Consider the following 27,500-nt stretch of genomic DNA (forward strand, 5'->3'; position numbering starts at 1 on the left):
TCCAGCTTCGAACGGACAAAGATAATCTCTCTCTCTTTTCATACTACGTTATATATTCTTTTTATATTATGTTATGCGAAATCTGAACACATATTTTAAGACATCCTATCTCTAAGCTATCTAGAATCTGAAAAAAATGTTGCAAAATTCAATTCTAACATTTTATACAGTCATAGAGGGGTGATATATGCATTTTGACAGTAGCAATATATAATAATAATAATAACATATATATATATATATATATATATATATATATATATATATATATGATATAGATATATATACATGCATTATATTTATAATGTATACACACACACACACACGCACACACACACACACACACATATATATATATATATATTATATATATATATATATATATATATAATATACATACATAAAAACAAAAACTACCGAGACTAGATGGCTTCAAATTGGTTTTGATCATCCTCCCTCCATCCTAACATAGAAAATTGCAACCCTTCTAGCCAGAAGACTTTAACAGGATGCGTCCATGATTAAAATTGAGCAGTGGTTTTATAAATTATATATATATATATATTATATGATATAATATATATATATATAATCTATATTAAATTAAATAAAAGATATATGCCACGAAGGTGTGTCGGATTCTAGGTACTAATAACCTTTATAATCCCTATCTTGTCAGTTATACGAATCTTCTTGTATTGTCTTTTTCCTCATGTATGTCAGTTCATCTGCTTAGTAAAGGACGTTAAACGTCGAAAGGTCTCTCGGGTACTCCGTCGTTTATTTTCCTTTGTGGCCTATATCTTTATTTATGGATTTATCACGTTCCTAACTTTCGTGATTTCAGTTATACACACACACACACACACACACACACACACACACACACACACACATATATATATATATATATATATATATATATATATATATATATATATATTTATATACATACATATATATATATGTGTGTGTGTGTGAGCAAGCACATAAACTGAGATAAGCACTATTGTCAACAACAATTACAGTATTGACTTGGGTCAGTAACAGTGACAGCACTGACTGGGTCAATAAGAGACAGCACTGACTGAGGTCAACAACAATGATAGCACAAACTGGGGTTAATATCAATGACAACACTGACTGGGATTAATAACAATGTCAGCATTGACTGGGGTCAGTAACAATGACAACACTGACTGGTGCTAATAACAATGACAGCACTGACTGCAGTCAATAACAATGACAGCACTGCTTGAGGTCAGTAACAATGAAAGCACTAACTGGGGACTATATTAGACAGCATTGACTGGGGTCAGTAAAAATGACAGCACTGACTGGATTCAATAACAATGACAGCACTGACTGGGGTTAATAACAATGAGAGCATTGACTGGGGTCAGTAACAATGAAAGCACTGACTGGGGTTAATATCAGACAGCACTGACTGTGGTCAATGACAATGACAGCACTGACTGAAGTGAATAACAGACAGCACTGACTGGGGTCAGTAACAATGACAGCATTGACTGGGGTCAATATCAATGACAACACTGACTTGGGTCAAAACAGACAGCATTTCCTGGGGTCAATAACAATAACAGCCAGTAACAATGACAGCAGTGACTTTGGTCACTAGCAATGAAATCATTCACTGGGGTCAATAATAATGACATCATTGAATGTGGTCAATAACAGACAGCACTGACTGGGGTTGATATCAGTGACAGCACTGACTGTGGTCAGTAACAGAAACAGCATTGACTGAGGTCAGTAACAATGACAGCACTGACTGGGGTTAATAACAATGACAGCATTGACTGGGGTCAATAACAATGAAAGTATTGACTGGGGCCAATAACAGTGAAAATATTGACCCCAGTTAATAACACTGACAGCTCTGTACACGGTCAATAACAATGATAGAACTGACTGGGATCGATAACAGTGACAGCATTGACTGAGGTCAATAACAATTACAGCACTGATTGAGGTCAGTAACTATGACAACATTGACTGGGGTGAGTAACAATGACAGCACTGACTGGGGTTAATAACAATGAAAGCATTGGCTGAGGTCAATAGCAATATGAAAGTATTGACTGGTGCCCATAATATTGAAAATATTGACCCCAGTTAATAACAATGACATTATTGACTGGGGTATATGGTATTCTGAGGTTAAGTGAATTTGATATTAAACGACATTTGGTAGCTTGATGTTTATAAATTAAGAATATAAATACAAATAAATATTCCCCACTCTCACTTTGACTCTTCGGAATATCACTTTCAAAGGGGTACATTTTCAAACACGCAAAGATCATCGAACTTTGCGATACTCGTCTAACATGATATTTTTTTAGCCCTTTGAAAATGTGTCAGGATCTCAATAAAACCTTTTATTTTTGTATTGTAAATTCCAGTCGAGTTCAAAATACATGACGGTGTTTTCTGTACCAAACAACATCAGACAATAAAACCGCGCAGAGCAGACAATGGTTACATGTATGGAAACACCAATTTGGGGAAAAAATGCTTCCATAGATTTCGAATATTTCAACGAATTCCAGACAATGAAAGCTATTTGTTTTCAGATCAAATATTTTTTTATCTTTAGAAAGAGAGAGAGAGAGAGAGAGAGGAGAGAGAGAGAGAGAGAGAGAGAGAGGCAAATATGGCTGTTCCAGTGGAAGAGTTTCTAGGGCCGCACTTAAGTTAGAATTCACTTTCGTCAAAAAAAAAAAAAAAAAAAAAAAAACTTTTTACTAAAATAGATGCTTTTCCGCATATTCCTTCTGTTAGTGGTACCTTCGTTAACGGTTGTAGTCGGAGACGTGTAGTGTTTATTTGCTGGACGGCGAATTAATGTACAATTATTAGTACTATTATTATTATTAATTATTCAAAATATGAACCGTATTCACCACAGGGGCAACTGACTTGAAAATCAAGCTTTCTAAGAATATCAGTGTGTTCAGTTGGAAGAAGCAACAGAAGGCAAAAGGAAATACAGAAAGAGATCATTATTAAAAAAACAGATAACTTGATGAAACTCACTAACAGATAAATAAAAATGAAAGTAAATGTTTTAAAATACAAGAATTGCATTAGGGAGGTAATGCATTGCATCTTTCCCTGGCATGACACAACAGAGAAATCGATGTTGTGCATTTTATGATAAAATGAAAAATAATTATAATAATAACTTTTCACTATAACCTCTGAGAGTCTCGTGTAGAAATCTATAGCAGACTTGCTTCTTAACCAATTGAAATTTTATAACCTTAAAAATCTGCCATTCCCGTCTTTGAAACAACAATGATGACTCCATGACTTGACCTCCTGATTTTCATCAAAGGCCACTGACATTTATTATTATTATTAGTTTATTATTTATTGATTAGTTTAGTTATTATTATTCTTATTATTATTATTATTATTATCATTATACAATTGGTATTTATAGTGTGGGGTTCCGGGTGCCATCCTGCCTCCTTAGGAGTCCATCACTTTTCTTACTATATGTGCCGTTTCTAGGATCACACTCTTCTGCATGAGTCCTGGAGCTACTTCAGCCTCTAGTTTTTTTCTAGATTCCTTTTCAGGGATCTTGGGATCGTGCCTAGTGCTCCTATGATTATGGGTACGATTTCCACTGGCATATCCCATATCCTTCTTATTTCTATTTTCAGATCTTGATACATCCATTTTTTTCCCTCTCTTTCTCTTCAACTCTGGTGTCCCATGGTATTGCGACATCAATGAGTGATACTTCTTCTTGACTTTGTCAATCAACGTCACGTCTGGTCTGTTTGCACGTATCACCCTATCCGTTCTGATACCATAGTCCCAGAGGATCCTTGCCTGATCGTTTTCTATCACTCCTTCAGGTTGGTGCTTGTACCACTTATTACTGCAAGGTAGCTGATGTTTCTTGCACAGGCTCCAGTGGAGGGCTTTTGCCACTGAATCATGCCTCTTTTTGTACTGGTTCTGTGCAAGTGCCGGGCATTCACTTGCTATGTGGTTTATGGTTTCATTTTTCGTATTGCACTTCCTACATATGGGAGAGATGTTATTCCCGTCTATCGTTCTTTGAACATATCTGGTTCTTAGGGCCTGATCTTGTGCCGCTGTTATCATTCCTTCAGTTTCCTTCTTTAGCTCTCCCCTCTGTAGCCATTGCCAATTGTCATCGCAGGCTAGTTCTTTAGTCTGTCTCATGTATTGTCCGTGCATTGGTTTGTTGTGCCAGTCCTCTGTCTTTCTCCTGTCTCTGTATATTTCTGGGTCTTCGTCTACTTTTATTAGTCCTTCTTCCCATGCACTCTTTTAGCCACTCGTCTTCACTGGTTTTCAGATAGTTTGCCCCAGTGCTCTGTTTTCGATGTTGACGCAGTCCTCTATACTTAGTAGTCCTCTCCCTCCTTCCTTTTGTGTTATGTATAGTCTGTCCGTATTTGCTCTTGGGTGTAGTGCTTTGTGTATTGGTCATTTGTTTCCTGGTTTTCTGATCTATGCTGCGGAGTTCTGCCTTCGTCCATTCCACTATTCCTGCGCTGTATCTGATTACTGGCACCATGCCCCCCCCCCCAATGTGTTTATGGCTTTTATCATATTTCCGGCGTTGAGTTTTGACTTGAGTATCGCCTTGAGTCTCTGCATATATTCTCCGATCGTGTCCTTCATCTCTTGGTGTTTTATATCTCCTCCTTCCATTATTCCCAGGTATTTGTATCCTGTCTCATCTATGTGTTTGATGTTGCTCCCATCTGGTAGCTTTATCCCTTCAGTTCTCGTTACTTTGCCTTTTTGTATGTTGACTAAGGCGCATTTTTCTATTCCAAACTCCATCCTGATGTCCCCAGATACAATCCTTACAGTCTGGATTATTATTATTATTATTTTATTATTATTATTATTATTATTATCATCTCCCCCGTGGCTCATAGTATGGCATTGAATTTTGACATCTATTAAAATTTATACATGCGGCCTGCATCATACTTCAGGACTGTATTCAATTCAGTGTCGACATATTACCCCAGTAAAACGTATTATCGGACAATATTCTGCTAAATGACCTAAACAAACGTGATGGCTCTCTCTTTCTCTCTCTCTCTCTCATTTTCCTTTCATTTGTGAAGCTGGATGTCCTATGGACTAAAATTGGCGCATCAAGGTTAAGTTCTGACCCCCCAACTTGAACAGGAAAGATTCTTTTTTATTTCGGTAGAGATTATAAGCGACATTTTCTCCCCGTTGGTAAACAAAAATGCTCGAAGATGATAAGAGACGTTCTCTCACCAAATGTTATCGCTCTTGAGTTAAAATTACGGAAGTTATGGGTTTTAAAATATTTTTTTAAGATATTTTGAATTAATGTGACTTTTTAACTACTAGAGATATATGCTTGAAATTCGCGATATAGAATACTCATGATGGTGTCAAACAATCAATCGTTTAATTTTTATAGCATTACGATTTTTTTTTAAATTTCTTAAATAAAAAAAAAATGTATATACACAAAATAAAAAATATGCAACGACTAAATCCTTAAGACACATTTCGAGCGCACAGAGCGATTTGCTGAACTAAAATATTTTCCATATTAATGGAGTTATAACACCATAAATGCAAAAAAGTTACAGTAGAGAAAAAACGGCATCTAAAGATTAACAACCCGTCAGTGTCACAAATCTCTTAACTGTCGATGTCACTGGTCATATATACAAAGTCAAAATTACACAAAACATTTTCAATTAATACATAAAATATTGCATTAGAGGAATTAACTTATTCATACAGGGTGTCCATAAAGTCTTTCCCGGATTTCAGACCTTTTACACACAAACCATGTTAGATAGAGGTATAAGGTTTTCTTCACTTTCAACAACAATGACTAAAGAAATCATCTCTGAGTATGTGTGTGGGAGCGGACGTGTTGGAGGTCACTCTCGCTTTTCCTTACAGAAAAGAAGGGTTTTTCGCCCTTGGTGATTATACCTCTTATAGTAAGCAATGTGTTAATAGTGTCTCAGTGTAATACCCGGCGGGTAAGCTGGATAGTGTTGTGCAATTGCAGATATACTAATATTCTTTCTGCTCCAATCAGTGGTTTAGAAATCTTTCAAATCACAGCTACTCGAGGCCTATTGGTCCTGGGAAATGGGTAAAAGAATGCAGTGCATGTGCTAGTGCTTTGCCCTTCTTTTACCACAAAAATGTCATCCGACCAACCTCCAACCGTTGCGCAAGTGACCCTGGCACCTACTGGTGCCTGTGCCCCACACACAAGTTCCGTACTCGTGAACAATTGTCTTTACTTTATACAATACCAATCGAACCACACCGACATCGAATCCGCTATACAATATGTCAGTGATGTCGTCTCCGATGAGGAAATTAACGTTGCATATGCAAAATGCAAAGATCTGATACCAGAGAGCATCCTCAAGGAGTGATCCGCGAAAAGCTGTCCTCTCACAAAAAACATCATATTTCACTAAGTGGCTAAGGACCTGCTCGGTGGAAATCTACACCGATGACCCTAACAATCTGCCTCCAAAAGGGCCTGCTGACCTAAGCCTATCTGCGGTGTACCACACGGCAGAAAATTCCTTTCATACAGCAAAATCCCTCTCAAAAACAATTGGAAAAAACTTTGAAAAAATCGAGGAGACAAATGATAAATTCTCAAGAATCTGGGATGTGATCAAAGGACCACAGGAATCCCTAGACAGTCTTAAAACTGTGGAACCAAATAATCTTGCACGGATCTGGGATGCCATCAAAGGTGTGCAGGATTCGATAAACAATCGCACAGATAGCCACCAGACTCCTTTGAATGCGGCATCCAGTTTTTCCTTGCCTCCCAGCAACAAGAGAGTGCCCCCATCACCTATAGACCGTTCTGAGGGGACTGTTGGTCCCCCAACTTCTTCTTCCTCCACAGTGCCTCCGGTAGAAGATAGATCTCCGGTGATGATTACCAGCCCTCGTGATTCTCCCCACCCTATCTCTCCCCCCAAACCCCCCATCGTGGATACAGCTGTGAGTGATCATGAAGGGTCTGGCGGCTGGCAGATATAAACAAGCAGAAAGAAGAGAAGAACTTCTCGTTTGGCCGCTGGACCGGAGCCCAACATTCGTGTTTCACCTCACCCTACACCTGAGAAGAGATGTCATGTAGTAATTCACAATCTGCGCTCATCGGTGACGCTAGACGCCATAGTGGAGAGAGTCAAGTTTCTCACTGGCTCTGACCCACTCATCTCTCACGAACTCGCATGCAAAAGTAAACATAAAGTGGCTTACAGGATTACCTGCCTATTTCAACACCTCGACGTTTTTAAAGGCGAGAATTTCAGTCCTAATATATTAGTTTCAAGATATAACCTAATCTGGGACCAACCACCCCCAACCAGGGTAATTTCCACCGCAAGTGCCAGCCAACCACCCACGGCAAGTGACTGCCAACTTCCCCTGGCTAACCCCCCATCCACCCAAATGATCAGTGCATTCATCTCCCATCTTCGTGAGTAGCCATGGATACATTAAACATAATCTCTTGGAATATTTTTGGCCTCAAGCAGAACATTCCTCTCCTAAATATGTTCTGCAAAAACTCCAAAGGCATCATTGCATCGCAAGAAACGCTCCTCTGGCCACATGACCTTGTCATCTGCGATGCAATACATGAAGACTTCAGTATCTTCTTGACTTCATCGATGCAAGTTACAGATCAAATCATAGCCGGTCATCCGAAAAGGGGCCTTTCTTTCTTGTGGCACAAATCGTTAGACAATATGATAAAGGTGATGACCTACAGGAGTGACAGATTGCTGGGGCTTCAAGTGACAGTAGGGAACTCTAAAATCCTAATAATTAATGTTTATATGCCATGGAAAAATAACAATAATTTCAATCATTACTGCATGATCCTAAGGGAGTTACACAGTATTATTCACGATTCTCCTGCTGATCACATTTGTATAATTGGGGACCTTAATTTCCACCCCACAAAACAATTTTATAATGAACTTACTCGCTTCTGTCAAAATCATGCTCTCCAAATTAGCGATGTAATGCTCCTCCCTCCCTCCTCCTATTCATATGTACATAATATAATACAACCTCCTGGCTGGACCACTGCATCACATCTCCACAGCTTCATGATTCTATTATGACCTGTAATATTCACTACGATCTTGCAACAGGCTACAATCACATCCCATTACAGGTGTCATTCAGTACCCCATCCCTCCCTACCATGAACCCCCTAACTGACCGCCCACCAGTGGTAAACTGGGATTTTAAAAACTAACAGAAAACCAGATACTTAAGGCGTCCACGGAAACCAGGTTGTGGTCAATAGTTCAACTGGCAGACACCTTACTTTGTACTAACACAAATTGTAGAAACACTGCATTACTAATGAGACAGGCGAGAGCACAGTTCAGACTTGCTCCTAAGCACTGCAGATTAAATGAAAAAAAACTAAGAGCCGATGCAATGTCTAGAAACTTAGAATCTGGTAATTATACTCGTCTATGGATTCGAATCCCAAAACTAAAAAACTGTCACACAGAGTAGGGGAAGCAGTTGGAGATGAGGCTATCGCAAGTATGTGGGGCGACCACTGCAACAATTGCATAAATGATCAAGATTCCCGAAGGGATGTAGATGACCACCTTACTTTCATTTTGCAGACCGTATTACACCAAGCAACATCAGCGATGCCATAAACAGCCTATCTGATAGTAAATCGCCCAGCTGTGATGGTCTTCCTGCAGAGGCTTTCAAATTCTGCCATACAATAATTTACATTTTGCTAGCTGCCCTATTCAATGCGTGCATAATTCACCAGTTTCTTCCAGACTCCCTACTCTTAGTTAACTTGATACCATTAATCAAAAACAAGCTAAAGGATGCAGCAGACCCTGGCAACTACCTGCTGATTGCAATCACATCGATCACATCAAAGATACTGGAGTCGGTTCTTCTAGTGAGACTTCTCCCCTTTCTACACACCACTGACAACCAGTTCGGGTTTAAAGCAAACCACTCAACCAACACCTGCATATACATACTGAAAGAATTGCTGAACTACTACCTATCATCAGCCTTTCCTGTTTTCCTTTTTTTTGTGGATGTGAGAAAAGTATTTGACAGAGTAAACTACCTGAAGCTCTTCCTGAAGCTGCGTAAAAGAGGCACACCCGTATATCTAATTGGCATTTTACATTGCTGGTTCTCCACACAGCACTTCTGTGTCAAATGGGGTAACGTATTATCGTACACTGGCTCCCTTAATGGGCTTCGGCAAGGGGGGCATTCTCTCTCCATACTTGTTTAATGCGTACACAGATGCCTTGAATGTCAAATTGAACTCACTTCCAATTGGATGCACTGTCAATGAAACAACTATAAACAATCTCTGTTACACCAATGATATGGTTCTGATTTCCTGATTTCCCCATCAGTGCAAGGTCTCCAATGACTCATCGACACTTGCCGCCAATATGCAGAGGAATTTGATATAATTTACAACGAAACCAAGACCCAGTGCATGTCGCTGCTCCCAAGGTCGCTTAAGCATATTGCAGAACCACAAATTTTCTTTGGAAACCATCGGCTGGAATTTGTGCACGAATTTCCATATTTGGGTCACATTATCACTGACGACCTAAAAGATACAGCAGACACTGAACAGAGGCGTCGTAAGCTATGTGCAATGGGCAACATGATTGCAAGGAGGTTTGCCTTCTGTCACCATGTCGTGAAACTGCTGCTCTTCCGCTTCTTCTACAGTATCTATGGGTGTTCCATCTGGACGAACTATACCCGAGAGACCATGAGACGCATCACTGTTGTGCACAATGACATTTTTAGGCGCCTCCCAAACATTCCCCACTACCACTCTGCCACACAGATATTCATAGAAAACCACCTGGACAATTTAACAATCATAGTAAGGCGAACAATGTCCAGTCTGGTAACCCGAGTGAGAAACAGCAGCAACTCGCTCATACAAAGCATAGTGAGGAGTGAAGCAAGAAGATCTAAATTGTGGGAAAGATGGGAAAATGAGGCCTTTGTCCCCTAAAGGAATTAATCTCTTTAATGGCAAGATATCATCTGCAGATTCCGTCATCCTTATTATATTTATTGCTGATATTTTACTTTTTCATTATTACTGTGAATACTATCAAGTTAAAGTTTTTTTTCTTTTTACATTCAATTTTCGTATTTAGCTCTCTGGACCTGACTACTGTAACTACCTAAGGTCTATAGTTTAAATTTAAGTTATATAATCTGTGCACTAACTGTTATGACTCACTGCATTTTTTTCTCACCAATATTATTACTGTTATTACCAGTACTGTGATTACTATCTTTTATGCTACCTCAGCTATTTTGTGGATAAATGCCAATTATTAATTTTTTTATCATGTTGTCTCACGTATCTAGATTGTGTATGTTACTGTCTGTATTTTGTATATTCCATGTATATGGGCCTGAGCTGAAATAAAGGATATTATTATTATTATTATTATTACATTACTAATAAATTTAAACAAGTGCCCCCTTTGTTGCCTGGAGTACATTTAGGAAAAATTCTATCTCATGCCAAGTATTCTCCAACATCTCCATAGTTACCGTTGCTAGAGCTGCTGTTATTCTTGCTTTTAAGGTCTCACCATTAGGTACTGGTGTACTGTACACTTTATCCTTGATATAACCCCATAAGAAAAAATCAAGATGTGTAATGTCTGGTGAACGTGGTGGTCATCCTGTTGGGCCATCTCTCCCAATCCAGCGTTTGGGGAAGGTTGCATCTAGAAAGTTATGAACAACCAAGCACCAGTGTGGAGGCGTCCCAACTTGCTGAAACAGTATCCTTGGCTGGAACTCTTCTAATTGAGGTGCAGCATAATGCTCCAGCATGTCCAGATAAACAATTACTGATATGGTGAGTTGAGCAAAAAAAGAAAAAAAAGAGAAAAATAAGTCTAATAACCCTGTCGTGTATTGGAGACCACACCAAACATTCACTTTGGGGCTGTGTCGTTCATGTTCAATCGCAACATGTGGGTGTTCTGATCCCCAAATGCATACGATATGCCATTAACCTTGCTGCATGTATGAAAGGTAGCTTCACCAGAAAAAACGACATGCTTAAGATAATCATTGCCTTCGTCAATGCAACTAAGAATCTCTGTAGCAAATGCCTCACGTTGGGATTTGTCATTTAGCTATAATTCTTGAACAAGTTGAGCCTTGTATGCGTGCAGGTGTAGGCGTTTGTGCAACACTTCATGCACTGTGCTCCGAAAGCATCCGTAGTTCAATTGAAGCACGACTACCCGATTTTCTAGGACTGCGCTGGAAGGCATTGTGCACAGCAACAACAGATGCATCAATCAGACTGGGTACCACTTCTCTTACGGTCTTCAACACTTTCAGTCTCTGTGAATTTTTATAGTAGTCTTTAATGCTTTTAACATCTGGTGGATCTCGTCGATACTCATTTCTGAACTAGCATTGAACTGCAACAGGTGATTTTGTTTCTTGGTACCATAACGCACACTGAGCTTCCCAGCTGGCAGATAGTGATCACAGTGGCATCTGCAGGTAATTGCACAACAGAATGTGAAAGTTGTACGGTCATTTCCATAACAATTTTAAAGTTATTGATATTATTAATCAGGGAATGGCTTTATGAACCCCTTTTATGACTGGCTTTATGAACACCTTACTTATTGTATAAATAAACTTACGTACCTTATACACAGCTTCTTGAGAGGTCCCCTCCCATTATTCTTCAGTAATAGCAAAGTTGCTACTAAAGAAATAGGGATATTGACTACATACATTCCTATATGTAAATATATATTACAGTATAAATACATAGTTTAGGGTATCATTTGCAGCCACACGAACTCACTGTGGCCAAGTTTTAGCTAAAAGACACCTGCTTTGTTACAGGTTTCTTCTCTTTTAAAAAAACTCTAGAGTTCTTTTAGTACCATCCTCTGTTTGGCCACGTCCTAGCTCATGTAGTACTAGGTAAGTAACTTAAAGTGAGTAACATGCTTCTTCCAGATTTCAAACTCCTCTCCAGTCATTGTCTACTTCAGTAGCATAAGCATGGCAATATGTTGACAGGACTACAAAGTCTACAATCATCCCTAATTTAATTTCAATGACAAAAGCAGCACCAATTTTTGACTTATGGCCTCTTGTCAGCCATGTAGCATCAAAACTGACATCTATATCCAATACTCACTCCTTCATCAGGACATATTCCTTCATCCTTATAGTAACGGAACACTGCATCCAGACCATGTCCTACTCGCTTCATATACGGCTAAAAGTATTATAAATGACTGATATTCGTCATAAACACTGGCTGCAAAAGTCGGCGGACCTAACACTGCACTCTGCCTTGAATACACCATACGAATATTTCAGTATCTGTCAATTACTTCTTCGATCCATCAACAAGAACAGTATCAGGTGGATCTTCAAACATCACTTTGAAACATGAGGAAAATCACACTGTTTTTAATCGGTTATTTTTATATTTTCTATCAGCTTATTGAGTCCAGCTACTGTCAATTCCTTCGCCTATTAATTCGGGTAATTTCATCCATTCAAAATAACCTAAACGTTTCTCACGTGGGGGATTGGAGATACTTGATGCCAGCTGTTGGTTTTACTCTCATTTTTTGCAGTTCTTATTTTTGTTATCTTCAAGGCACGAGCCTTCCGTGCTTGTTGAATTTTTCAGGACGCACTTCTGATCACTAGTATTTCCAAGAAAAACGATATATACTACGAAAACCGAAAGCACAAGGCAGGAGAAACAAAAGCTTGACACCACGCCTCTGGCAACTACACTCCCATGCTACGACACCTCTCTTGCTTTTCGTTGTTGCCGTATGTCGCACCAATGTATTGTACACTCTTTTATGATCAGATTCTAGAAAAACGTAGAAATATCTTAATACTTGCCAATTGTATCAGCACTACTGCTTGATGTGTTTAAGATCAGGGAGAGTGGCTACACGACGCGTGGCCTTTAGACACCGTAACACCGCCCCCCCTAGACCTTTGAAGTTATCGTCTCCGTAGGGGTTAGTGCCGTCAGTGGACCTCATGCGGTGCACTGTAGGCATTACTTAAGATTCTCTGCAGCGTGCCTGCGGCCCCTAGCTGCATCAGTGGCGTGGTCGGTATGGTGTTGGCGTACCACCTCGGTGGCCGCGAGTTCGATTCTCGGGCATTCCATTGAGGTGTGAGAGATGTGTATTTCTGGTGATAGAAGTTCACTCTCGACGTGGTCCGGAAGTCAAGTAACACCGTTAGTTCCGTTGCTGAATAACCACTGGTTCTGTGCAACACAAAACACCATACAAACAAACAAACAAACAACAAACAAACAAACAAACCTACCTGCAACCACTTTCGTTTCTTTTACTATACCATCTTTCACATTCTCTGTCTTCATCTTACTTTCCACTCTCTCCTAACACTTGATTCATAGTGCAACTGCTTTGAGGTTTTCCTCCTGTTACAACTTTCAAACCTTTTACTGTCAATTTCCATTTCAGCGCTGAATGACCTCATAGGTCCCAGTGCTTGGCTTTTGCCCTAAATTCTATATTCAACTTCAACTATGAAGTTATTGCTCGCCACCAACAGCGCGCGCTGCGAGGTGTAGAACGCATCTGGAAGCTTTCGGTGTTTATGATAATATTCGAATCAATTTGTTAGCAAGGGATAATCTCTCTTTGTATGTATATTTATTTTGAATCTCAAGTCTATTATAATATTTGAATTTCAAGTCTATTATAATATTTGAATTTCAAGTCTATTATAATATTCATATATCTATTTGATGAGAACAATCTTCTTCATCAATATTTATATATTTATTTGATGCGAAAATTCTTCATATTTCAGGCCAAAGTTTCACCGATTCATTTGTTTTCAAAGTTCTGTCTATTACACTATTACAATTAGCCCTGTAGATGGTTAAAGCTTTATTTTATGAACCCCTTTTCTGTGGGGCCCGTCAGCTTCTGTAAAATGATCTTAAGTACTGGGGAAAAGGAGTGGTCTGGAAGGATACCAAAGAAAACATTCTAAAGTACCTTAACCTAATTTATTACTTGTATTATATATTACATATTCACAACAGAGTTAGCGTTACAGACGGCACATCGAATTAAAAATATATCACGATGTACTACATGTCAAAATCTTTAGATAACAAAATAAAACTTCAAATACAATGGTAAAATCAGAATAAAAAGTCTTTAACAGCAGTAGTCAAGCTTCAATTTTATTAAACTAAAGTACCTCCATAACAATAACATGAGCCAAACCTGTTCATCAGTAGTATAATCACATAAATAACTTGAGCCACATACTGGCACCTCTCTTCGGCATATTACTGAAATTGAATCGCAGAAGATTCAATCAACACTTAATCTGAGCCTCATACCAGCTCACAACCTCAGTCATATTAATAACTACGAGAAACGTAAGAATCACGTATAATTCAGTACAATTATCACAAAAGATTTGACTTGACGACACACCGAGAAACACTCGAAGTTCCAAAAGGACGACCGTGGAGTGCTTCCATGTCGACACCACAGCTTCGCTACCACGGAAGAACACTCCTTTTGGAAACTCTTCTTTAAAGACAAGAACCCCAAGGACGACTATCACACACTACCATGCCGACGCTGTCATCTCCTCGGGAACTGGATCAAGGTCCTCTTCAGCAGTCAATCAACAACTACTGGAGGCCTGCTGTTAAAGACCTGACTGCTGTGGTGTTCTCCGAGAACCGGTTGATTCTGTCGTAACCCGACTAGGTGACTACCCAAAAAAGAGAAACAAAGGGACAGGCGATACCTCGCTTCCCTACACAAAAATACCGAAGAGCTTATAGACAAATTATAAAAATACCGGAGGATAGGTAAAGCCCCGCCACACCAAACTAGTTCTTAGAACGTCTTACCCCGTCCTAAAAAAAATTGTAAAACGGGTTGCGGTCGTGGTAGAACGTGTAAAAATAGTCCAAAATAACACGTTCTACCCCGACCGAAACGCATTATGCAATTTCTTAGGACGGGGTAGGACGTTCTAAGAACTAGTTTGGTGTGACGGGGGTTGTACTGCCTATGGACACCCGAATGTACCACGTCGTAACACGTCCCTAATAGGATAGAAATACGGCAGTTACGTTTGTAGTACGTCCATCTCGTTTTAAGTACGTTGTCACTCCTAAATACAGGACAGGATGGACGGTAAAAAATGATAAGCAGGCTCACAGTTCCGGAGCACCCTTCCCGTCCTAGCGCGTCCATGATGTTCGTAAACAGATCGTAAAAGGTTGCTACTACGTCCAGTCAGTTCGATATATATATATATATATATATATATATATATATATATATATCTATATATAATATATATAATATATATATATATTTGACACTTGTTTTCGTAAACTCGAGGTTTAAAATAAGCAAAAACTAAACATAAAACACTGTATGATAAAGAAAGAACTTACAAAATAAATGAATCAGTTAAACTTTAGACTGAATTATGAAAAAAAAACTTGCGTAATAAATAAACATTACAATCGACTTCTTGAGATTCAAACTAGACATTTTTCAAAAGGGATTTCACGACATACATAGAACAATACAAAAGAAATATAAAAAAAAGCTGCAAACCCCATTTACTTACAATGTTATTCCAAAAAAACAACTACATGGAACTGCTGTGCAAGAAATACGATGCAATAAAAACCCAGATGGAATCCGGGGAATGTGAAACAAATTGAAAATAGTAATGTGTTGCAAAAATACTACCCGGTTATTATTCATATATTTTCCTACAATGGGGCAATTCGTCCGTATTTTTTTTTTATATTCACTGAACTCTCCCCGGTGACAATTCATATAAAATAAAATATTTTCATAAAGAGTTGTTGACTATTTAGCTTTTAATGAAAGTAAATGCTCTGTTTTATTGAGGTATAAATTACTCCATGTAAGAGTCAGGTGTAGGTTATCACCGTTATATAATTTAAAATAAATACACACACACACACACACACACATATATATATATATATATATATATATATATATATATATATCTATATATATATATATATATATATATATATATATATGTATATATATATATATATATATATATATATATATATATATATATATATATATATATATATATAGATATATATATATATATATATATATATATATATATATATATATATATATATATATATATATATATATATATATATATATATATCATATATATATATAGAGAGAGAGAGAGAGAGAGAGAGAGAGATTAAGACTGTCATATTCAGATGTTAACTTACATATTAGAAATTACCATTTATTATATATATGTTATATATTTAAATTACACTTTTTGTTGATCTATAGTTGATAGATAGATGTGGTGAACAATGACATTCTTTGAAATAATAGATATCAGCATTAGCTCTCGCGGAAACAAAAGTCAATGTTCTTTGTTAAGAAGAATCTAATGCCTCAGAGGTCACATTAACAAAATCTGAGTTTGCATGGAACATTCCTCGAACGTTGTGTTCGTATGTGCGTTTGTTTCTGTGGGCGGAACCAGTGAGAGATAAGTTATTTAAAATAGATTACCTTCCTAACAAGGAGAATATAAAATGTAGAAAACTCTACTATGTGTACATCAGTAATTATGAAATAAATGATGTGTTATCACGCAATCGGTTTTGCACAACGAACTCGTTACACTTCCATGACGTATTCGATAGGGAGTGGTTTTACGAGAATGCTCGTTCGTTTGTACGTCACGTTTTACCTCCCCTGCATCATATCATTTTTGGGGCATTATTCGCTCAGCTTTTCCTTGAAGATGAATGGTGCGTGACAACCACACGAAACTATTATCATGGACATCAGAGGTGAGAGTTGCTAAAACTTTCATCAATGAATTCCTTTTCAGCATCTCGAACTATTTGAGATGACTTGTGAAGTGGCAGAAAACCTCTTTCTTTCTCATGAGAGATCGTGAGAAATTATTATCTTTCTGTTTATTTGCACCTCTTTATGAGATTTGTTATTATTTTGTTATTATTTTGACAAGTGTGTTAATAAGAATTATGCTTCTTTCTGACAGGAACTCTTTTTAACTGTCGCTCTGTCGGTCTCTAGTATTGATAATTCACAATGGTGTTTAACGTGTTGAGGAGACTAATTGATTTACTGCATGACTATCCAATTTTTGTGGAATTAATGTCAGAGTACGGCGAGAAGTGTCTCATGTTTTTTTGTTTCATTTGTGGGAATGGTTCAATTTTCCCAGGATCTTGGTCTAGGCAGTCCATTTTCTGTGTCGAGTTTTAATTAACGATTTCTGTCTTTCATTTGATTATCTTTCTAGGTTTGGCGATAGTTAGAATTTTGCTTTGCCTTTGGAGAAATAAGTTATATATATATGTATATATATATATATATATATATATATATATATATATATATGTATATATATAAATGTGTGTGTGTATTATTTATTTGTGTATATGTTAATATAATGTTACACACATTTATATATATATATCTATATATATATATATATATATATATATATTATATATATATACTTTAGTATATTATATATGTTAGAACTGCTCGTTCACTCCTGGAAAATGTAATCTAACACTAAAAAATAAGCCTTGAATGGAGGCACGAGAGATCACAACAAACGAAAAGAAAAAAAAAACTATGGCAGAAGGCCGACATAACTGAGGTAGGAGGAATGTACATAAAAGCTGGACTTTAGTTTTAAATGCACTATATTTACATTAATTTACATAGGTCCAGGAACTAATAAGGTGATTGATTGTCGATCCACCGGAAAAAAGTGGCTGGCAACCAGACATGGAGATCAGAATTTTGCGCAAATGGGTTATTGTAATGCAAGACTTATTCCAAGAGGTTCCCAATTTCTCCCGACAATCAGGCACGGTGTTTGTCTGCAAAGAGATTGCATCCTAGCACGAGTACTGAGGCGAGGGATCACGTGCAGAGGGGGAGGGGGGTGGGACGTTACTCACTACTTTCTCTCAATCTAAAAATTTACAAACCACTCAGGGGGATGAAAGTGACTGGGAGTTTACACAGAAAGAACTATGACATTGCTTGAATTAACTAGGGGATGTTTACTAGTATCACAAGGGGATTACTCACAGCATTGAACCAACATTGGGGGAGTGAGCAGCTAAACAAAGGAGTGGGGAAAGTTGCCTTGGAAGGATGGAAATGAAATACAGACAAAAGGCAAAACAATTCCCTGGCTGAACTGAAATTTACTCTCATAGTACCTGGAAATCCTGGGCTTAGTAGTCTTCTTATCTGCTGATATTCCTTGGCACTATGGAAGTATAAAAATACTTGGGATTTCCCCAGAGGAGGCAGGGGGAGCAGAAGGGGTGAAGTGTCGTCTGCAGGGCGAGGATCGAGGAGGTTCTGAGTTCTTCTAGTTCTGAGACTGAGCTGCTTCGTCCCTGTCCTTTTAAAATCTCGCCTGGTAAGCGCCGCTCCAATCCGGATTTTTTCCCTGCGGGAGGGGCGGGGCAGGGCGGGGGGGGGGGGGGGGGGGGCAAATTCAGGACAGCCAGTGGGAGCAAGAGAGCTTTGTCTAAAGAACGGAGGAGGCTTTCAGTTCAAAGGGGGGGCAACTTATATAGACAAGGATGAATGAGTGTTGTTATAAGAAATCTTAACTTTCCTAGGTTGTGGCTTAAAATCTAGAATAATATATATATATATATATATATATATATATATATATATATATATACTATATATATATATATATATATATAAACGGGCCTTTTTGCCTTTCATTTTCTGTGGAATGTGTGTGCGTGTGTGTGTGTGTATGTGTGAGTGTATGTTATATATATATGCGGAGATACTTCGGAGTACAATAAATCTGAAAGTAAGTCTCGTTTTGGGTCTGAACTTTCCGCTTCTGATGGCTGTATGTCTACTGCATATGCTTGAGGGCTTATTAAAAGTTTTTTGTAGAGAAAAAACAATCAGTTGGTATCGTCAATAAATTGTGTAATCAATGTTGAAAAATTTTATTATTATTATTATTATTATTATTATTATTATTATTATTATTATTATTATTATTATTATTATTATTATTATTATTATTATTATTTAAAGACACTCATAGTAGCATGAGTCTTGAAATGGAGAAACAAATCCACAATTATGTATGGATACAAATATCCATATATAACTGAGGGTTTATTATTATTATTATTATTATTATTATTATTATTATTATTATTATTTTATTACTTTCAGACTCGATGATTGACGTATGGGTCATGTCTGGGGGGAGGGCCAGCCTCCCTTGTGTGCCAAAACCTAAATTGAAAGATGACCAGCCAGTTCTGGTCCTCTGGTACCGTCGATTCAGCAGTTCTCTGCCCATATACAGGTAAGAGAGAGAGAGAGAGAGAGAGAGAGAGAGAGAGAGAGAGAGAGAGAGAGAGAGAGAGCAGAGCACTACTCTTGAATTAAGTTCGCCCAGATTACAGTGAGAAACAGATTTATGATCATGAAGAGAGAGAGAGAGAGAGAGAGAGAGAGAGAGAGAGAGAGAGAGAGAGTTACAAGAAGTTACAAGGATTAGGATGTCTCAAAGACTTAGTAGTCTATCCGAGCAGACATCATATTAGAGAGAGAGAGAGAGAGAGAGAGAGAGAGAGAGAAGCAATGTATTTTGCTAGAAGACTGGTACTTAACCAACTTCTTTCCTTCATTCATTCTCATTGAAAGGAACGGCATTTAAATTCATTTATGATAATTAATGACTGAGGTTGCAGAAGACAATCTTTTGACAAACTCTTGTAAAATTTGAATAATGATAATTGTATATTTGAAAATCCAGTAGTTTTTCAAAAAATATAAAGAATTTATTCACCTCTCTCAGTGTCATTTCGCTTGGTGAGACGTACCTATTCACGGTCTGAATAATCAACCGATATCACATGTATTACATACAACTAGAAAACGAATTATAGCTAGAAGTGTTCGCGAACTGTCGGTGATTAGATTAGTCAGAATAGTAGGATAAAGCGTCAACTATGTTGGTTTTTTCGTGTGAATTATTAAAAATTCGAACAGAATGGCAGTGGGTGGCAGCAACTGTGGCAAGAAATGGAGGAATCATGCTTGCCTTGCAGACAACCAATATGTTATTATCTACGGGATCAATAACAACCCTAACCAAAAAGATGCAAAAATATTCATAGACATATTTGAAGGATATGATCCTTCAAACTGGATCAAGTCTGCAGAAATATAAGAAAATAATTGAAGGAGTAGCAAATAAAATTCAAGTGATCAAGAGACTTATAAAGAAAATATACATCAATCAACACATTCCAACAAAGAAAATGAATAAGGTGAATATAGTGACTAATTGATGCAATAGGAAAACGAATGCTCAAAGCACGTAATCTATGTAAGGTGTGGCATAGCATTGTAAATCCACAAAACCTGATCAGGAAATGGTATGCATGCCACGTACCTACTCATCCTCAACGCCCAGAAGTCCAGCAAAATAAAAGTAAGGACACAACAGTATTTTGTTCAACATGTCTAACATGTTAAATCAAGACTTAATGTGCAAATAGTAAAGGATGAAGAAGATGAGGAAGAGGAAGAAGAGGAAAACGGAAAAGAAGAAAATAAAACTGAACTGATAGAAAAAAATAATGAAAACAAGGAATAGGACAAGAGTATGGATGCCGAGATACTCAGATACTACATATGAGGCAATACAGCAGCATACATACAATGAAATAAATTACAACATGACAACACAAAATTAAATCCCAAAGAGGCTGTACCCAGATCTTCATACTGATGGGAAAGAGCAAAAAAAGAAAAAAAAAGAAAGACAGTCTGTACCCTTTTGAAGAGAGGGAATTGCAAATTTGGTGAAAGATGTCACTACAAGCATCCCAAGATATGTCACAATTATGAGATGTATGGGAAATGTGTATACCTAGACGGCTATGAGGATGAATGCAGCGATGTACATGCAAGAATATGCAAAAACGCAAAAGAAGGAAAAGGATGTAAGTTAAAAAAAAAATGTAGATATATGCACCCTGTAGCCATGAATCAAAATCAAATAAATAATAAAAATAAAAATAAAAATAAACATGAAGCAAATAAAGAAAGAAACAAAGAACATGAGGTGAAGGAAAAAACAAGCCATCACCGCGTTATGAAATGTCAGCATCGAGAATTCAAGCAACAGCACCCAGATACAGTGCAAGGAACAAGCACTGTATATACGATGTCAGGGGATGGTGCAGATACGGAGATAAATGCAAATACATACACAAAATGAATAAATATAAAGATGGAAGATCAAATGTATTGGAAAAGTTGGATTTTTTAATGTCGGAATTTCTGGAAATGAAGAAAAGATCAACATATCATCAGAAGAGGAAAAAGAAATGGGAAAATTCTTATTATTACCCATATTAAATGATGGGGATAACATGCAAACCATCATAGTGATGAATGCACAGGGTTTAGTTATGAGTAACTCAAAAAGAAAAATAGAGTTCTTAGAAGAACTAACCCAAACCGAAAAAATAGATATAATGAATATAAGTGAAACCTGGTATTCCCAAGAGACTGGTAATGATGATCAGATAAAGGGGTTTCTAACTTATAGATCAAATAGAAAAAAAATAGGAATCCAGGGGAACCGCGATATATGGGAGAGACATAAATTAAGGAAAAATATGTGAGAAATATAGTAACACAGAATGTGAATTAATAGCGGTAGAATTTGAACTGAAAAATGAGTGTACATCGTAATATATAGACCCCCTAATACTAAAGAGTTTGACATAATAACAGAAAAATTGGATGATATATGTAGAAATCACAAAGACTGGACTATACTCCTATCCGGAGACTTTAACTTTCCTTTCTTTGATTGGAAAGAACGAATAGGAGATTGTGGTTGTATTTATACATATAAAAAGAAAGTAATAGTAGAGCAGAAGATAAGAGGCAATTTGAAAAGTTATTAGATATGCTACTAGAACACAACATTCAGCAAATAAATCACCTGCCAACAGGAAAGGATAATATCTTAGACCTAGTATTTGTGAATGAGGTGAATTATGTTAAAGAAATAATAGTTTATAATGCGAGTATTTCAGACCATAATGTCATAGAATTAACAGTCCGTTCCAAAGCGAGTGAAAACAAAGATAAACAAGAGACGAAAAAGTGGGAAGGATATGGAAAATACAATTTCTATAGTAAGAATATGAAATGGTCAGAAATAAAGGAAGAATTAAACATAGACTGGGAAAATATATTCATAAGTGATATATGCAGGTAAATACGGATATATTATATAAAATATTTGAGAAAATAGTGGACAAGTATATACTGAAGAAGAAAAGTTAAACAAGTCCATGCCAATCCAAGATGACAGAAGGATTTCTTTGTTCTTTTTCCAGAAAATTATGCAATTCAAAAAGAAAAATTGAAAAAACGGGGGACTTAAAAGCAAAAAGACCCTCAGAAAAATATTCAAGCAAAACCCCAAACTATTTTACTCATATACGAAAAAGATGAATAAAAGAAGAGTAGAAATAGGCCCTCTAAGAAATGAAGGGAGATTAACGAATGAAAAGGGAAATATGCAAAATATTAGCAGATGATATGAGAGAATTTACCCTTAGAATTGATAATGAAGATAATGATACAGACATAAGAGATGAAAATAGTAAATATTTAGCAGACATAGATATTAATGAAGCCAATATTGTGCAGGCTATTAATGAAATTAAAAATGGATCAGCAGCCGGAATCAGATGGCGTCCCTGCCATTTTGTTAAAGAAAGTAGTTCATTCTATCACAAAGCCGCTTGCAATATTATTAAGACAAAGTGTAGATACAGGCAAGATTTATGATGAACATAAATTAGCATATATTACCCCTACTTTCAAAAGTGAATCAATACTAGAGGCAAGTAATTCTAGGCCTGTGAGTCTAACATCACATATTATGAAAGTGTATGAAAAGCAAATGAAGAAAAATATAATGAAACTTTTAATGAAAAATAATTTGTTTAATATAGGACAACATGGTTTTGTACCCGGAAAAAGTACACAAACCTAACTGTTAGTCCACCGTGAGAACATATATAAAAATATGATAAACGAGAAAGAAACAAATGTGGTTTACCTAGACTGCAAAAGCTTTTGACAAGGTAGACCATAATATAGTGAACAAAGTAGGAAGAGGGATAAAACAATTTTTACAAAACAGAAAACAGTGATTGCAAACGATGAGAAATCGGATGAAGCTAAGGTAATATCCGGTGTGCCACAAGGCACGGTGTTAGCTGCATTGCTGTTTGTTATTATGAGTGCAGACATAGATAATAATGTTAAGGATTCACGGTAGTGAGTAGTTTCGCCGAAGACACAAGAATAAGTAGAGAAATTACTTGTGATGAAGATATGAACTAGCTTCAAAGAGACCTAAACAAAATATATGAATGAGCAGAGGTAAATAGGATGGGTATTTAACTCTGATAAATTTGAATCAATAAATTATGGAGATAAAGAAGGAATGCTATATGCATATAGGGGACCTAATAACGAGACAATCATAAGGTACGGTGTTAGCTGCATTGCTATTTGTTATTATGATTGCAGACATAGACAGTAATGTTAAGGATTCGGTAGTGAGTAGATTCGCCGATGACACAAGAATAAGTAGAGAAATTACTTGCGATGAAGATAGGAACTCGCTACAAAGAGACCTAAACAAAATATATGAATGGGCATAGGTAAATAGGATGGGTATTTAACTGATAAATTTGAATCAATAAATCATGGAGATAAAGAAGGAATGCTATATGCATATAGGGGACCTAATAACGAGACAATCACAAATAAGGAAGCAGTTAAAGACCTTGGTGTGATGTTGAATAGGAACATGTTATGCATTGATCAAATAACAATATTATTGGCAAAATGCAAAGCAAAAATGGGGATGTTGTTACGGCACTTCAAAACAAGAAAAGCCGAACACATGATTATGCTTTATAAAACGTATGTACGTAGTCCATCCGAATATTGCAATATGACATGGTACCCACACTACCAAAAGGATATTGCACAAATAGAGAGTGTACAAAGGTCCTTCACAGCTAGAATAGAAGAAGTCAAGGATCTTGACTACTGGGAAAGGAACTACCCCCAAAAAAAAAAAGAATTTTTTTTTTTAGAAACTTAAAATAGTCTAGAAATGGCCGAAGGGAAGAACGCTACATGATAATTACAGGGCCATGGAAACAGATAGAGGGCGAATTACCGAAAACATCACGGAAAGCTGAAAAAATATCATGAAAGAAGCAAAGCAAGAGGTAGATTAATAGTGCCCAAAACTATACCAGGAAAACTAAGGAAAGCACACAGGACATTAATCCCATACTGCACCAGCATCGATAATGCAGCGTCTATTCAATGCGTTGCCAGCTTATCTGAGGAACATATCAAGAGTGAGCGTAGATGTGTTTAAGAATAAGCTCGACAAATATCTAAGCTGGATCCCAGACCTTCCAAGATTGGAAGATGCAAAATATACCGAAGATGGATTATCAATTCTCTGGTAGACATTAGAGGTGCCTCACACTGAGGGACCTGGGGCAACCCGAACGAGCTGTAAGGTCTGTAAGGTAAGGTCTGGGCATGTAAATATGTTTTCAGGAAACCTTATATTCGAGTGTATAACTAAGCAAGGCATGATCCGACCTCTAGCTTACTTGGGATACGTGCAAGATTTTTACCCTCACACATAAGTTGTAAACATTGTATTCTTAAGTAAATAAAAACGTTCTATAATCTACGGTCAAATAGAGCTTCGTTTCACCAACGAAAATTGAGATAAATAGCTATATCTTATTAGAAATAATTGTTCTGTACTGTTTAACAACCACATTACTTTTTACGTTTCTAATAATAAATAATAGATATCCTATCAAAAAATTTTCTGTATCTTAACGCAACGCGGAACACTTTTTTCAGCCCTTTTTAGGCTTTCCATAGACCTTGCCTACTCCCCCGACAACAACAAAAACGACAAAGTAGGTTGTAGACTTACTCCCCGAGTAAGCGATAAATGACTAAACAAATTGCCAACATGGAGCCATATTTAGCTGCTGTGTAAAAAGTTTAGCTAAATTTGATATAAAGTTGTTTTGTGCCGTTTCGTGTTTAATCAAATTTCTTTTGCAGACTTGGCTTTTTAATGTCATTTTCTGCTTCCTGTTTGCATCACGAACGAATTTGGTGAATTTAAACCTTCTAAAGTTGGTAGCGTGAATTAAAGGTGAACAAAATTCGTAGATATGTGACTGTGAATGGCATATTATGACGTTGTATTGGTCCAGATTGATTCATTGTCCAGTTCTTGTGTCCTACTGACATTACATTTTATGGAGGACTTTCATATTATTCAGGCCTAATGCAAGCATCTCTCTCCTCTCTCTCTCTCTCTCTCTCTCTCTCTCTCTCTCTCTCTACGCACACAACCAAATAAAGAATAACAATTTATGTGACTCGTCACAGTTTTTATTACTACTTATGTTAAATTCTTGAAAATGACACCAAATGTCTCTCTTGACAAGGAAATTTATTCACTGAAAAATTATAACATGCTAAAACATTGACATCCTATTCCTTCAGGTATTTTATGTAAATATCAGGCCGTGAGTCCTGTAATTAGCCATGGGTCAGTAATAATCATTCACGCTGAGTGACTAAGCTATTGATGACTGAGTTGATTGATTTATTGACTGAGTGACGTATCATGACTGATTTAGTGCCAGAGTTCCATTTCAGTCAACCGATCGAGTGACAGTGATTCATTGACATTCGCAGTTACGACGCCCGGGTGGGCGATTTCTCCAACGGCGTCAGATGGTGGGACGAAGTCGCCTTGGGCAGGAGGGGCTATTTCGTGCCCTCCAGCGGACCCCCAGCGCTGGTGCTGGAACCCGCCCACGTCCATGATCAGGACGTCTACACCTGCCGGATCGACTACCGCGTTTCGACTTCCACGTCAACCAGAGTCAACCTCACGGTGGTCGGTGAGTGGTCTTGGAGGTTACTGAAATTGGTGACAGATAATTAGATTATTATTATTATCATTTACCTTACCTAAAACCTAATCGTTTCGCCATACAGTGCCCCCTGGACCACCCGTGGTGATTTGGGAAGGCAGAGAGATGGTGGGGACAGTAGGACCCCTTCAGGAGAACCAGCTGACGGAACTTACCTGCCGGAGTGTCGGGGGGCGGCCTGCCCCTACTCTCACCTGGTGGAGTGAGGGCAGAGAGCTGCCCCTCCTCTACGCTAATTCCTCCTTGGACCCTGTGACAGGTGAGAAATATATTTTCTAGGCAGCTCTCTCTCTCTCTCTCTCTCTCTCTCTCTCTCTCTCCCGCTAATTCCTCTCTGGATAAGGTGATAGGTGGGAAATATGTATTTCAGACAGCTCTCTCTCTCTCTCTCTCTCTCTCTCTCTCTCCTCTCTCTCTCTGTCTATCTCTCCTCTCTCATACTGATTCCTCTTTGGATCCTCTGACAAGTGAGAAATATATTTCTATGTAGCTCGGATGAACTAATAAGTCTTTGAGACATCCTAATCCTTGTAACTCTCCCCACACCCTCCCCCTCTCTCTCTCAGTACAGTACTAGGTATCGTAATTCCTTACCTCTAAATATTATATTTAAAGAGTAACTCATTTCAATAAGAGGATGAAGTATGGCAAGTGTCAAATCATTCAACTTGCAATAATAACTTCATTCATAAGAGAATCAAGTATGACAAATTTCAAATCAATTATCTTGTAATAGTGACTTCATTCATAAGAGGATCAAGTATGACAAATGTCAAATCAATCATCTTGCAGTAGCAACTTCATTCAAACTGCCAAACATCTCTTGCAGGAACGAGTGTGGTCGAAGCCACCTTGTCAGTGACGGCCAAACGAGAACTCCAGGGCGGATCTTTGAAGTGTTGCGCCCTCACGCCCAATCACCTCAACGCCTCCGAGGCTGCATCAGTTTCCCCTCGGAGTGTCTCAGTGTCACTCAACATCACACGTGAGTGATAACAATAGCTGTTAATTGTGGTCTTTTTTTCTTCTTTACGATTTGAGGTCACTTGCCGATAGATTGCATTCTTTTATTTATAAACATTTTTTTTTTATATTTTGTTTTATGTATTCTGTGTTTTTTTCATTCTTGAGTTTTTTTTATTATAAAAGATGATTTATTTTCATCTTTAATGTTAAGGTC

General features: G+C 37.4%; 1 protein-coding gene across 1 annotated transcript in view; it reads left to right on the forward strand.

Moving 5' to 3' along the window:
* LOC135212253 (nephrin-like) overlaps positions 1–27,500 on the forward strand; it is a 53,551-nt gene that overhangs the window by 8,774 nt on the left and 17,277 nt on the right. Inside the window, 4 exon segments of the mRNA XM_064245695.1 lie at positions 19,446–19,581; positions 26,079–26,287; positions 26,385–26,579; positions 27,150–27,305. Coding sequence (XP_064101765.1) covers positions 19,446–19,581; positions 26,079–26,287; positions 26,385–26,579; positions 27,150–27,305 — 696 coding nt within the window.

This window comes from Macrobrachium nipponense, chromosome 40 (assembly GCF_015104395.2).
Source record: "Macrobrachium nipponense isolate FS-2020 chromosome 40, ASM1510439v2, whole genome shotgun sequence".
In the NCBI taxonomy this organism is placed as follows: Eukaryota; Metazoa; Arthropoda; class Malacostraca; order Decapoda; family Palaemonidae; genus Macrobrachium; species Macrobrachium nipponense.